Source organism: Toxoplasma gondii, chromosome VIII (genome assembly GCF_000006565.2).
Source record: "Toxoplasma gondii ME49 chromosome VIII, whole genome shotgun sequence".
NCBI lineage: Eukaryota > Apicomplexa > Conoidasida > Eucoccidiorida > Sarcocystidae > Toxoplasma > Toxoplasma gondii.
In genome coordinates, this window is record NC_031476.1 from 1,835,373 (window position 1) to 1,845,703 (window position 10,331).

General features: G+C 58.1%; 1 protein-coding gene across 1 annotated transcript in view; it reads right to left on the reverse strand.

Annotated features, from left to right (window-relative positions):
• Positions 1-8,487, reverse strand: part of TGME49_232080 (hypothetical protein) — a gene marked incomplete at its 5' end in the record, with an annotated part of 35,085 nt that extends 26,598 nt beyond the window's left edge. The window contains 5 exons of the mRNA XM_002368037.1: positions 114-2,793; positions 3,316-6,425; positions 6,975-7,149; positions 7,679-7,823; positions 8,207-8,487. Coding sequence (XP_002368078.1) covers positions 114-2,793; positions 3,316-6,425; positions 6,975-7,149; positions 7,679-7,823; positions 8,207-8,487 — 6,391 coding nt within the window. The remainder of the gene's footprint in view (positions 1-113; positions 2,794-3,315; positions 6,426-6,974; positions 7,150-7,678; positions 7,824-8,206) is intronic.
• Positions 8,488-10,331: the final 1,844 nt, after the last annotated feature.

Here is a 10,331-nt window from a genome sequence, read left to right on the forward strand (position 1 = left end):
CTGTAGAACCCCCGAACTCCAACGCTCAACCATACAGAGTGCACTGCGACGCTGACGCGCGCACGCCAATCGAGACCTATTGAAAGGCTGCTTCACTTCGCAAAAATACTTACGAGCTTCGGCGAAGACTCCGCTTTCAGGAGGATCTAAAGGGGGGGGCCGCGACCGCTGCAAGAGGGTCCCATCTGCCTGTCGCTCCTTCGCTCCGATCTTTTTCTTGGTGGAGTCTCCAGAGCCTGTCGCCGATTGTGTCCTCTGATCGTTAGGCGGCCCCGCAGCGCCGGGGACCCGCGAACTACAGGTGGAAACCTCCGCGTCTCCCTTATGCCTCCGTGTCGCCGATCCGGCAGTCGTAGCCTTCTGCCTGTCGGCCATGGAAAGGCTTCCGCCGGCGTCTTCCGTTTCCACTCCTCCGTCCTTCTCGTCCCGACTGTTCTTCGTCTCTTCCTCGTGCTTCCGCGGCGCCGAGTCTCGCCACTCCTGCTCCTTCAACATGAGCTGGTACTGCTCTTCCTCGAGCTTGGCAATTGTCATCCGGGCGTAGGCGTCGATATTTCGCAGCTGGCCCATCTGCTTCAGTTTCTTCAAGGAAGCTGTCGGATCCTGCATCGCAGTCGTGAATGGATAGGTGTGAGGAAGGAAGTATTTCCATGTCGCCCCGAGAGACCAGAGCGGCGTACACACACCCGTGTGGACTCCGCGAACGGAGACATTGACGCGATTCGGCCGTAATCGAATTCTTGTTTTCTCGATTTTGCACAACTGAGAAACAGACTGGGACGCGTCAGCCTGGAAGCACGGCGAAAGGAGAGCTCCCGCTGTCAGGACCCCGACATCGACTTCGATTGTTCGTTCTCCAACGGGTTTCTCTTCCCGGATCAGGACTTTCGCGCGCTCGACCACAATCTGTACACCCTCGGTGATCGACTCGAAGCCGCTCGACTCGACAGGCTCCCGCTCGGCTTCAAGAATCATTTCTTCATCTACGCCCTCCTCGTCTTCTTCACTCGAGCTGGACGGTCCAAACAGCCCCGTGGCGTCCGATGAGTACAGGGCACTCGTGTCCTCCCACATGTCGCCCTCGTCTTCATCATCTTGTGGTAGACATTTCCGCGTCTCCGAAGTCTCGCGGTCTCCCGCCGACCCGCTTTCGTCGCCCTCGTTGTCGCCAGCCGAAGGCACGCCGTTGACAAGGCCCGACGTTCCGGAGCCGCCCTGGGCCAAAAGATCCCCAGCAGGACCCGCGAACTCCAACACCTCAGGCCACGCGCGTGGGTGGCCGAGACCCGGAAGGTCCATGCCGCCCGCATCATAGAACGGAAGGCCAGGAGGCCCTTCGAAGTTTCCCACAAAGTGGACAGCTTCGCCGCCTTCACCCCAGACAGGGCTGTAGCGATATCGACCGGAGAGGCCAGTGTTGGCATCTCCTCCGGGGTAGTAGTATGGGAACAAGCCGTCGAGAGGTCTGCCAGGTCCATGCGTGCTGAACATGACTCCCTGTCCGCCGACCCCGCCGTGGGCCTTCCGGTCCTCGCCAAACACCAGCTGGCGGGTGGTAACAAACGAATGGTCCCGAACGATTGTCCTCAGCTTCCGACGGCTCACAGAGATCACGGGATCGTCGTTGACGCCGTGGAAGTCTGTGGTGCGGAACCTCCGGATGGGACCTGCGCGTCCCCCGGTAACACCCCGCGGAAGACCGCTCGACGGTTGCCTCTCCACCATGGACTTCTTGCTGGGTTTCTCCGGGCGCGTCGGAGTTCCCATCGATCGCCGCTTCGCGGACGCATCTTGCAGACGGCGTTCGAACTGCAGAAAGGTGTTCAGTCGGCCATAGTCGAGCAGTGAGTGGCGGTAGACGAAAGTTGCCTCGGACATCTGAATCGAAATCGTGCTGTCGCAGCGTGGACAGTAGTTCACTGCGCATGCAATGGCGTCCAGAGTCGACTGGGGCATGAGCGGATCCTCGCGCAAGAACAGGTCGAGCGTGACGAAGGTCGTTGGCAAGATATCAGCGAGACTCAGGAGTTCACTCGCGACAACCGTGATTTCGGGCAGCGTGACCACGATCTTCTTCTTGCTTCGAGTCCTTTCTTGCTCTTCATCCCACAACATCTTGTCCGCCAGATAGATCCGGATGCTCTTGCGCCTATCCGACCCTATAGGCCCGACGACGACGTCTTCGTTTTCTTCATTCCATTCCTCTGTGTTGGAGCTGCGAGGCTCTGGGCCCTCGGTCCCCGACCCTTGGGGCCTCGCGGAGATGTCTCCGGTTCGCTGGTGCGCGTCAGGAAGATGGTCACTCGCGTTCGCGCCTGACGAGCGTCTGCGAGACCCGATCTGGTTCATGTACGCTGTCAAAGTGGAGACGACTGACCGTCGTCGAACGGGGACAGATGCCTCAAAGGGCACAACGGGGCTCCCCACGCCTCCGCCCGTCTCCCCGCTCCGGCCCTCTGCGTTGGGCACAGTTGCACCTTCCCTGCTTACTGGAGAGTTGCGGGGCGTGGAGCCCTGCAGGGGGTCACTGACAGCCACTGACGCACTGAACGGTGGGTTCAAAGCCCCCTGGATCACGTGGTGCCCGATGAGCTGATATTCTCCTTCACCTTCCGAACTCTTGGGGACCTCTCGGGGCGACGCAGAAGCTCCCCCGAAAGGTCGACGAGGCATGCGAGCGAGATCGACACCCCAGCCCTTTCGTGAGGGAGGGAAACGCGGCATATACACAACGGTCGTCCAGCCACCGTACGGCAGTGGGGTGGGAGTGACGAGGTATCTCGGCAAGGGCGTCTGAGAAAGACCACATAGACACGCGACAAGCGGGACAGTCACGAACCTACGCAGTGTGTGATTTCAGGTGTCCATACGCCAAGCGTAGAACAAAAAGGGATGGCTGCAATGGACAGCTTTCGAGCGACGAGGCGACAACTTGCAGAACGGAAGATACGTCACTTCATACTCTGCACAACAGCCACGCGAAACTCGTATCACCTTCGCCGGGAACGCTGAAAATACACCATTGCAACACATGCAGAAAAGCTGTTCCCGGAGAGATGTCAAACGGACACCAGCCACACAACCGTCAACGGTATCTCGTCCACGAACCACGCAGCCTCAGCTTTGCGTTTCGCTGGCCAACAGTTCCGTATATCTCAAATAACCGAATACGCGAATCGCGTGAGACAGTCATGCTTGAAGTACGTAGAGAGCACCGACAAATAGACCAAACGTGTCACCTGCAGCCACATCGAATGCCCATTTCCGGTTTCTTTCTTCGTCTCGAGAATCGTCTCGTGTGACCGAACGTCTCACCTGAATCGACTCCGCTCGCGGGGTCCGCACGTAGCAGAGTCGGTCGAACCGTTTGAGCTGGAGGCCCATCATGCCCTTCTGGACATGAACCAGATCGATGTAGATGTCGTTGCTACGGACGAGGTCGGATTTCTTCTTTTGGTGGAAACGGAAGTCGCAGCTGAAGACAAAGCAGAGCGTCGTGGACGGGAGCGGGTCAAAAACGGCGCCTCTGGCGACGATGTCCTCCAGAGTCTGAGTCCGGTCGCCTCTGACATTGGAACTGCTTCTGCGTCCCGCTCTGTTCCCCCGCAGCGTCGAGCCTCGCCCCCAGGAAAACGAATCCTCCCGCCTCCGGCGCGAGTGGCGCCGGCTCTCTCCTTCCCGATCTAGGGCAACGGGGATACTCCTTCGGCGCGGGTTGCTGGGGGAACATGGAGATGTAGTCGGCGTGCTTCCGCTCTCGAAGGAGGCGAACGAACGCAGTGTGTCGGGCGGTGCCGTCACGCCCAGAGCCGTTTCCGATTCGACAGGCAGGCCTACGCTTTTCAAGACCCCACGGGATGCTTCGCCCTTTCGGAGGCGTGAGGGAGACCCCTCGACGTCGCTCCGGTCCCCGTTTGCGTCTCGCCTGCTAAGACTCGACTCTTCTTCTCGCCCCTTCAGGCATGACCTGCGCTTCCGGGAGAGGCGCCGGGCTCCGGCGCCTCGCATCCAGTCGGCGTTTCTTCGACGGTGCCCTGTAACCAGCGCATCTTCGTCGCTGTCCCCGCCAGCGGCGACACACGAGTTTCTGTCGCGAAACCTGCGTCGACGGGACCGGGCCAGGCCGAAGGGGAAGTCGATGTGCATGCCGCCCTTGATGGCTGGCAGCATTTCGAGCCAGAGACTGGGGACTAGGACCTGGAGTTCGGAGTCCGAGAAGAACCAGCGTTTCCCGCCGAAGCCGCCTTCTTTGCCTTCAGCTTCGAGCGCGTGACCCTCGGCGAAGTCGTCGCCTCGGGCGCCGCCGGCGTCGTCTTCCTGAGCGAACTCGGAGTCCGCGACGGGAGTGGTCACCTCTTCTCGGCAGACGTATGGGCGACAGCCTGCACACGAGAATGGGTTTTGAGGGGTCCCTAGAGTCACGGCTCGAAAGACTTGTTTGCGTAAAAGAGCTGCGGAGACGCCGTCTTTCCAAGACAGGCTGTCTTCGGCTATCTGCCGAAGACGGACAACCAGAAAAAGGGGCGAAGAGTACTCGAACTGCGCGACGAACTTTTCGAAGTTGTCCTCCGGCTTCGTCTGGCCTACGAGTTTCTTCTTCCAGAAGTCGACGTAGGTTTTGCACTCCTTCTCAGACGCCACACGCTTCAGGGGCCGCGTCGCGCCCTTCATGAAGAGAAACCACATGTCCAGGAGCTTGACGAAGTTGAAGAACGCGTCGACCACGGCCGACGTCACGGAGAGCCGCAGTGGCGCGTGCTGCTGCTGGCCGTTCATGAGCGGAGGCGATGGCGGTTGAGTCCGGTCGCCAGGGAAGGTCGCGCCGCCTGTCTCCTTCTCTCCGATCGGCGCGCTCGCCTCCCTCGCCGCGACCGCCTTCTTCGCCGCTCCCACCTTGTTTGCCGCGCCTCGGGCCTCCTGAAGCGGGGCGGAGAGGGCGCGAGGTTCTGGCTCGGAACCTGTCTGCGCCCCAGACTCCAGAGACGCGTGTAAGTTGAAGAAAGGGAGACGGGAGGAGGGCGGCGCACACAGCGGGGGGCGAATCGGGTTCCCCAGGTCCGGGTGTTTCGAGGGGTCGTGAGCGATGAAAGAGAGCTCCACTGACTTCCACGATTCCTGCTGGACGGGCAGCGACGACCCCAGAGCCCGCAGTTCCCATTTTTTGAACAAAATGTGCATTTCCATGCCGGTCTCAGGGGTGACGCGGAACGCATGAGAGTTCTTCGGCAGCACGTCTCGTACTTGACTCGGCACGACTTTGAACGCCTTCCCTGCCCGCATGCCCTGCAGGCAGTCTGCGTCTTCGTCCCTTGGTGTCGAGAGCGACGACTGCCTTCTTCTCCGCGGCCGCGCCCTTGTCGCGTATCGCTCTCCGAGCTGCGCACGGTCCAGGAGCTCTCCAGACAAGCTGCTGACGCCGCCTGACGCCGACTGTGGGCCTGAGTCAGTTGCAACGGGTCCACTTCCAGCGGTTCCGACAGGCTGCTCCGAAGTCGTGCTCCGGAGGCTGACCGTCGGGGACAGAAATCCCTTCTTGATGGCTTTCGTAGCCAAGGCCCTGGCGACGCCTTCATCACGAATCGGCAGTGTGTCCATGATTTCCCGACTCAGCTGAGCCGTCAGCGCCTCAACGGACGGCTTCTTCACCGCGAGGCGTCTCTCGCTTCGCAGTTCACCTCCGGTTTCTGCGTCATCCTTCTCGGAGTCTGTCTCCAGACCCTGGCCGGGGTTTGGCAGCTGCGAGGCTCCTTGCTTGCCACGATCTCTGGGACTCGACTCCCGACAACCGTCGCGACCTACGGAGGTGTCGAACCGCGAGAGCACCCGCCCATGCGGAGTTGTCTCGAGCTCCCATGCCCTGCAGCCTTCGCTCTCGCCGTCCGTGGAAAAGGCTACGTTGTAAGCTCGGCGCCGCAGAGTCGTGTTGCTTTTCCGAAACGCGGTCCGCCACTCGCCTCCAGGCCGTCCATCGCTGTCAGGCGCGCTGGTCCCGCTGGCGCCATCGGTTTGAGGCGCTTCACGTTCTTCCTCGTCGCGTCGATCCGTTTTGCAGTCTGCGAAGTCTAGAGACTGCGAAGATCCCTGAAGTCCCGACTTCTTCGAAGAGAGCGACTGTGCAAAGGCCTCGCCCCCAGAGCCTTCCCCGCCCGAACCAGCAGCCCCAGTCTCCTGCTCCCCCGAAGACACCTGGGATCCATCGGCTTCACCGGCTTCTTCTGCCTCCCGGTTCAACAACAAATTCAGCTCCCGGCGAGCCTCTGTGTCCCCGCGATTCTTCCGCAGTCGACGCCGCAGATCCTGCGCCTTCTTCACAAACGCAGACGGACCGGAGCGCCACCGGAGCTGTGGCCGCGGAAACTCTCGGAACCACAAATGAAAGCCGACGAACCGCATCCACAAGCCCATCAACAAACAGTTCTCTGAACCTGAGAGGGAAGCGCTCGCAGAGCAAACAGAACACAGGAAACATGGGGAATCCTTAGAAAGGACTTGGAAATTGCTTGTTTTGGCCAGGAGACGGTTTGCAGCTCAAGAAGCCGGAGGAGAAAAGACATAGATCAACAGCCCTTGACGAACTGGCAGGGCATGCGGCGAAAACATAGCAAAGAACACCGGCTGTACCGTGCACGCATTTCGTAAATTGGGCATGTTTCTGTTCCTGTATCGAGACACATGGAGAGGTGATGGACGAGAGGCAGTCACCTATTATTATCAGACACAGTCTCGCGGGGAAATTCGACAAGAAGAAGAGCGAAGGGCGGAGGCCAAACTGGGAGTCTCACGTTGATATCAAATACGCTGCTCCGTGGAGTACGCACGACGAGTTGGACTGCTGGCTCAGATCATGAAGGACTAGACTCGAGCTCTGAATACTCGACTGGTACGGCGGCCTCAATTCATGACACAAAATGCAGTGTTACTGTCCTGCCTTCAGGAAAGCAAACCGAGATGGTATACATACGGGGCAGCCGTACCTGTGCTCTCGACCTCGGAGAGGCGAGGGTCGCCCCGATGGGGCGAGTCGATAAGGAACTCATCGATTTTGAATTCGAAGCCAAACGGCGTTTGGTGGATATTGTCGTCGACCAAATGCACGTGAATGTTCTTCACATGGATCTTCAGCGCGTTCACAATCCGCGGCTCAATCGTCTGGAAGAGCGAAATCGGAAGGAAAGCAGCCCACGCATGCGATAGATAAGGCATGCGCCAGAGTCACGTATGTAGTGGGACGAGAAGAGAGAAAAGATCCAGGGATTGAGTTGGAGAAACATGAAGAGCTGTCCAGCAGAGACAGTTCAACACTGATCTCAGCCGGTTCAAGAGTGAGAGAAAACTTCGGCCGCCATATGGAACTGCACATACACCCCTTTGTGCGGATATGTGAATGTACGAACAGAAGCCGCGGCACAGTTTAGATCATAAAGTTAGTGTAGAAATAGATCCCCAACTGAACACCGCGTCTCACTACGGTAACGAAGATCATCAGGATGCCTTTTTGGAGATCCTTCCCGGCATCGCGTTACATCCACGTGCATTCACACTTGAGACAAGCAAGGCAGTAATGGTCAGGAGCACAGGAAACGAAATCGCGCCTTCTTCGTCGAGTATTCGAGCGAGCACAAGGCATGCGGGCCTAGTTTCTCGACGCAGAAAGCAGAAAGCCGCTTTTGCGTTGTACCTGGGTGAGGCTCTTTTTGTCAGGAACCGAAGTGCTGAAGAGCGAGGCGAACTTCTGCCAGAGGTCAATCCGTTTCCGTTTCGCCTTGAGAACTTTGGCTAGCCAGTGCTCGGCATCCCATTCACTGGGGTACAGCAGCCGGAGTCTGCAACAGGCAAAGGGCAAGGACTGAAGCTGTGAAACCTAGAAATGGACAGGGATTCTTGAGGTGCACAATCTTCTGAGTCCGTTACACTCCCATGCAGTCCCAGACAGAGGCAGAAGACCGACCAACCGGCGGTCTCGGGGCTTTGAACTTGAAGAAACGAACAGAACACTCGAAACGTCTCTTGTGAAGCAATTCACCCAACTGCAAACGGTAGGCAGGAACCCCCGCGGACTCTCAGCTGTCTGAAGCAGTCCAGAAGAACGCATTTAGGTGCAGCTTTTTGCGAGCGACCCGAGGACCACGAGCCATCCATCCAGACCCGGTGGCTGCATACGAACGACGTCCTCCGAGCACGGAACCACTGACGCGGCCAGGCATACCTGATCTCGAGGTCTTCCGCCTCGATGGTGAAGGGATTGGAGGACGGGGAGCCGAAGAAAGTTTGCCAAGAGAATTTCGCTCGAACCTTGGCGATGTTGGAGTAGTCAACGGCGAAGGGGATTTCTGCGAGGTCGAAGAGCTGCTGTGGAAAAGGAATGTTCGTCAAGTGGACTTCCGGCTCAGCCAGCGAGTCGATGCGGAAGTTGTTGATGGGGTCCCAGTCGCCGAGGAACTCATGGCCGTAGGTCTTGATGAGCTGGTCAAGAATGTTGGTCAACATCTTGGGAGCCAGAGGAGACACCAAACGCCGAGTCAGGCGCGGGTCGACGCCCGTTGACACTCGAGGCGCATGCAGACCACCCGACCGAGCACGTCTGCGACGAGGAAAGGTGGAAAGAAGACCGTAAAGAACTGAGTTGCCGTCTAAAGCTCCTACCTCGACGTTCGTAAGCTGCCAACGCGACAGCTTAACTTGGCGTTGGACTTGAGTCGTCTAATGCATGGAGACAAACAGAAGGTGCATTCTCCTGGGAGGCAGCAAGACATGCCCTCATCCAGGAGCCGCCGAAGTCTCTGTGGGGCTTCCACGCGGCCTGCCTTCCTGCACCTCCGGCGAATCCCTGAGAGAGTGAGCTCGATCTATGATACACGAGTCTGAGACCTCTTGTTCTGTTCAGACGAGACTGTTCAGAGTCTCCCTGTTCTCAAGAAAAAACAAAGCGAGGAGAGGCAGACGAATCAGCGACCTGTGGGTGCCTTTGCAGAACAGATCCTCGCGACGCTTCCGACCTCTCGCTCGCGCGCGCTTCCGGAGCTCCAGTGTCCCAGCGAGCGGCTCAAGGACCAAGACGACCGACGACGGCGACCGCGAACAGAAATGCCCGGAAGCAAGGGTGAAGATAACGCAAGAAACAAGAATAAAACGTCGAAACAACGACGGCGACAAGGGACGAGGCCGACAACGACACAAAGTTGGCGAACGAAGACGTGGAGGCCGAAGAAAAGGCACACTTCCAAACGAGAGACAGAGGGCGAGACCGAGTACCACTAGTTACAGACAGAGGCCTGCTGCCGCCATCAGGCGGTTCATTCGCCAGAAGCGTGAACGGAGTCCATCCCGTTCTTAATCAGGTGGAAAGCCACCAAGAATCCGATCCGTAGATTCCAGTGTCCCCCGTTAAGTTTTTCGGAGTGACCACTGGAGAAAGCCGGAGTCGAAGAGAAGCACGGGAGCCCCGCCTACGGCGAAGAGCCGCTGCTGGTTGACCCTCGAAAGTCTGCCGGCTCTGTGGAGTCGCGAAAAGGAAACAGCGAGGCGGGGAAAGCAGGACCACATCATTCTCCTTCCTGTCCCTCAGGGAGTTCCTCCATCGCGGCCTTCACACGAGGAGTGCCAGGAAAGGCAGGAAAAGTGAAGGGTGGCAGAGAGGTTCGGGGGAAAAGGAGATCCGAGAAAAGCGGAGAGAGAATCGGTTTGACGGGGGTAACACGGAAAGCGGAGAAACCACTAAACCTGCCTGCGGAAAAGCGGCAAACATCGGCGCCTCTCTTGAGTTTCCGCGACAGCCACGAAAAGAATCTTCGCGCGTGTCTCTTCCCTGTATTTTGGTGCTTTTAATCGGTTTCGTAAAGATCCAGAAGGCGTGAAACAGCAGGACGGAAAGCGAAGACCACCGGGAAACAGCTCCTAGAGAGATGGTGTGACCAACAGAAATCAGCAGGAACAATGCAGACAGGAGAGAAACGACTAGGTTGTGTGGACGCGTTTCTCCAGAAGTTCACCGCAGGACCTTTGAAAGCAGAATCGAGACAAGGAACAGCAAGAGCGTCACAAATTGGCCGTTTGCTTTTCACAGCGTTCTCTCTCACAACAGCGAAGACACCGCTGCAGCTAGCAAGAGAGACCTAGGTTATGGGTGCCTCCCGCGGAAATGTTTTCAACTTTTTAAAAAGTGGTAAACGAGAGGCAGTCGGTAGCAGCAAACCAAAAAAAGAAAACTTCGTCGCAAATTTCCAGGCCCCAATCCTTTATAGAACGCGAAAGGCTGGTCATGGCAGAGACTAGAAAAGTAGGACGAGCAGTCGACTCTCCAGATTTCTCACTCGCGAAAACAGCGTCTGCGC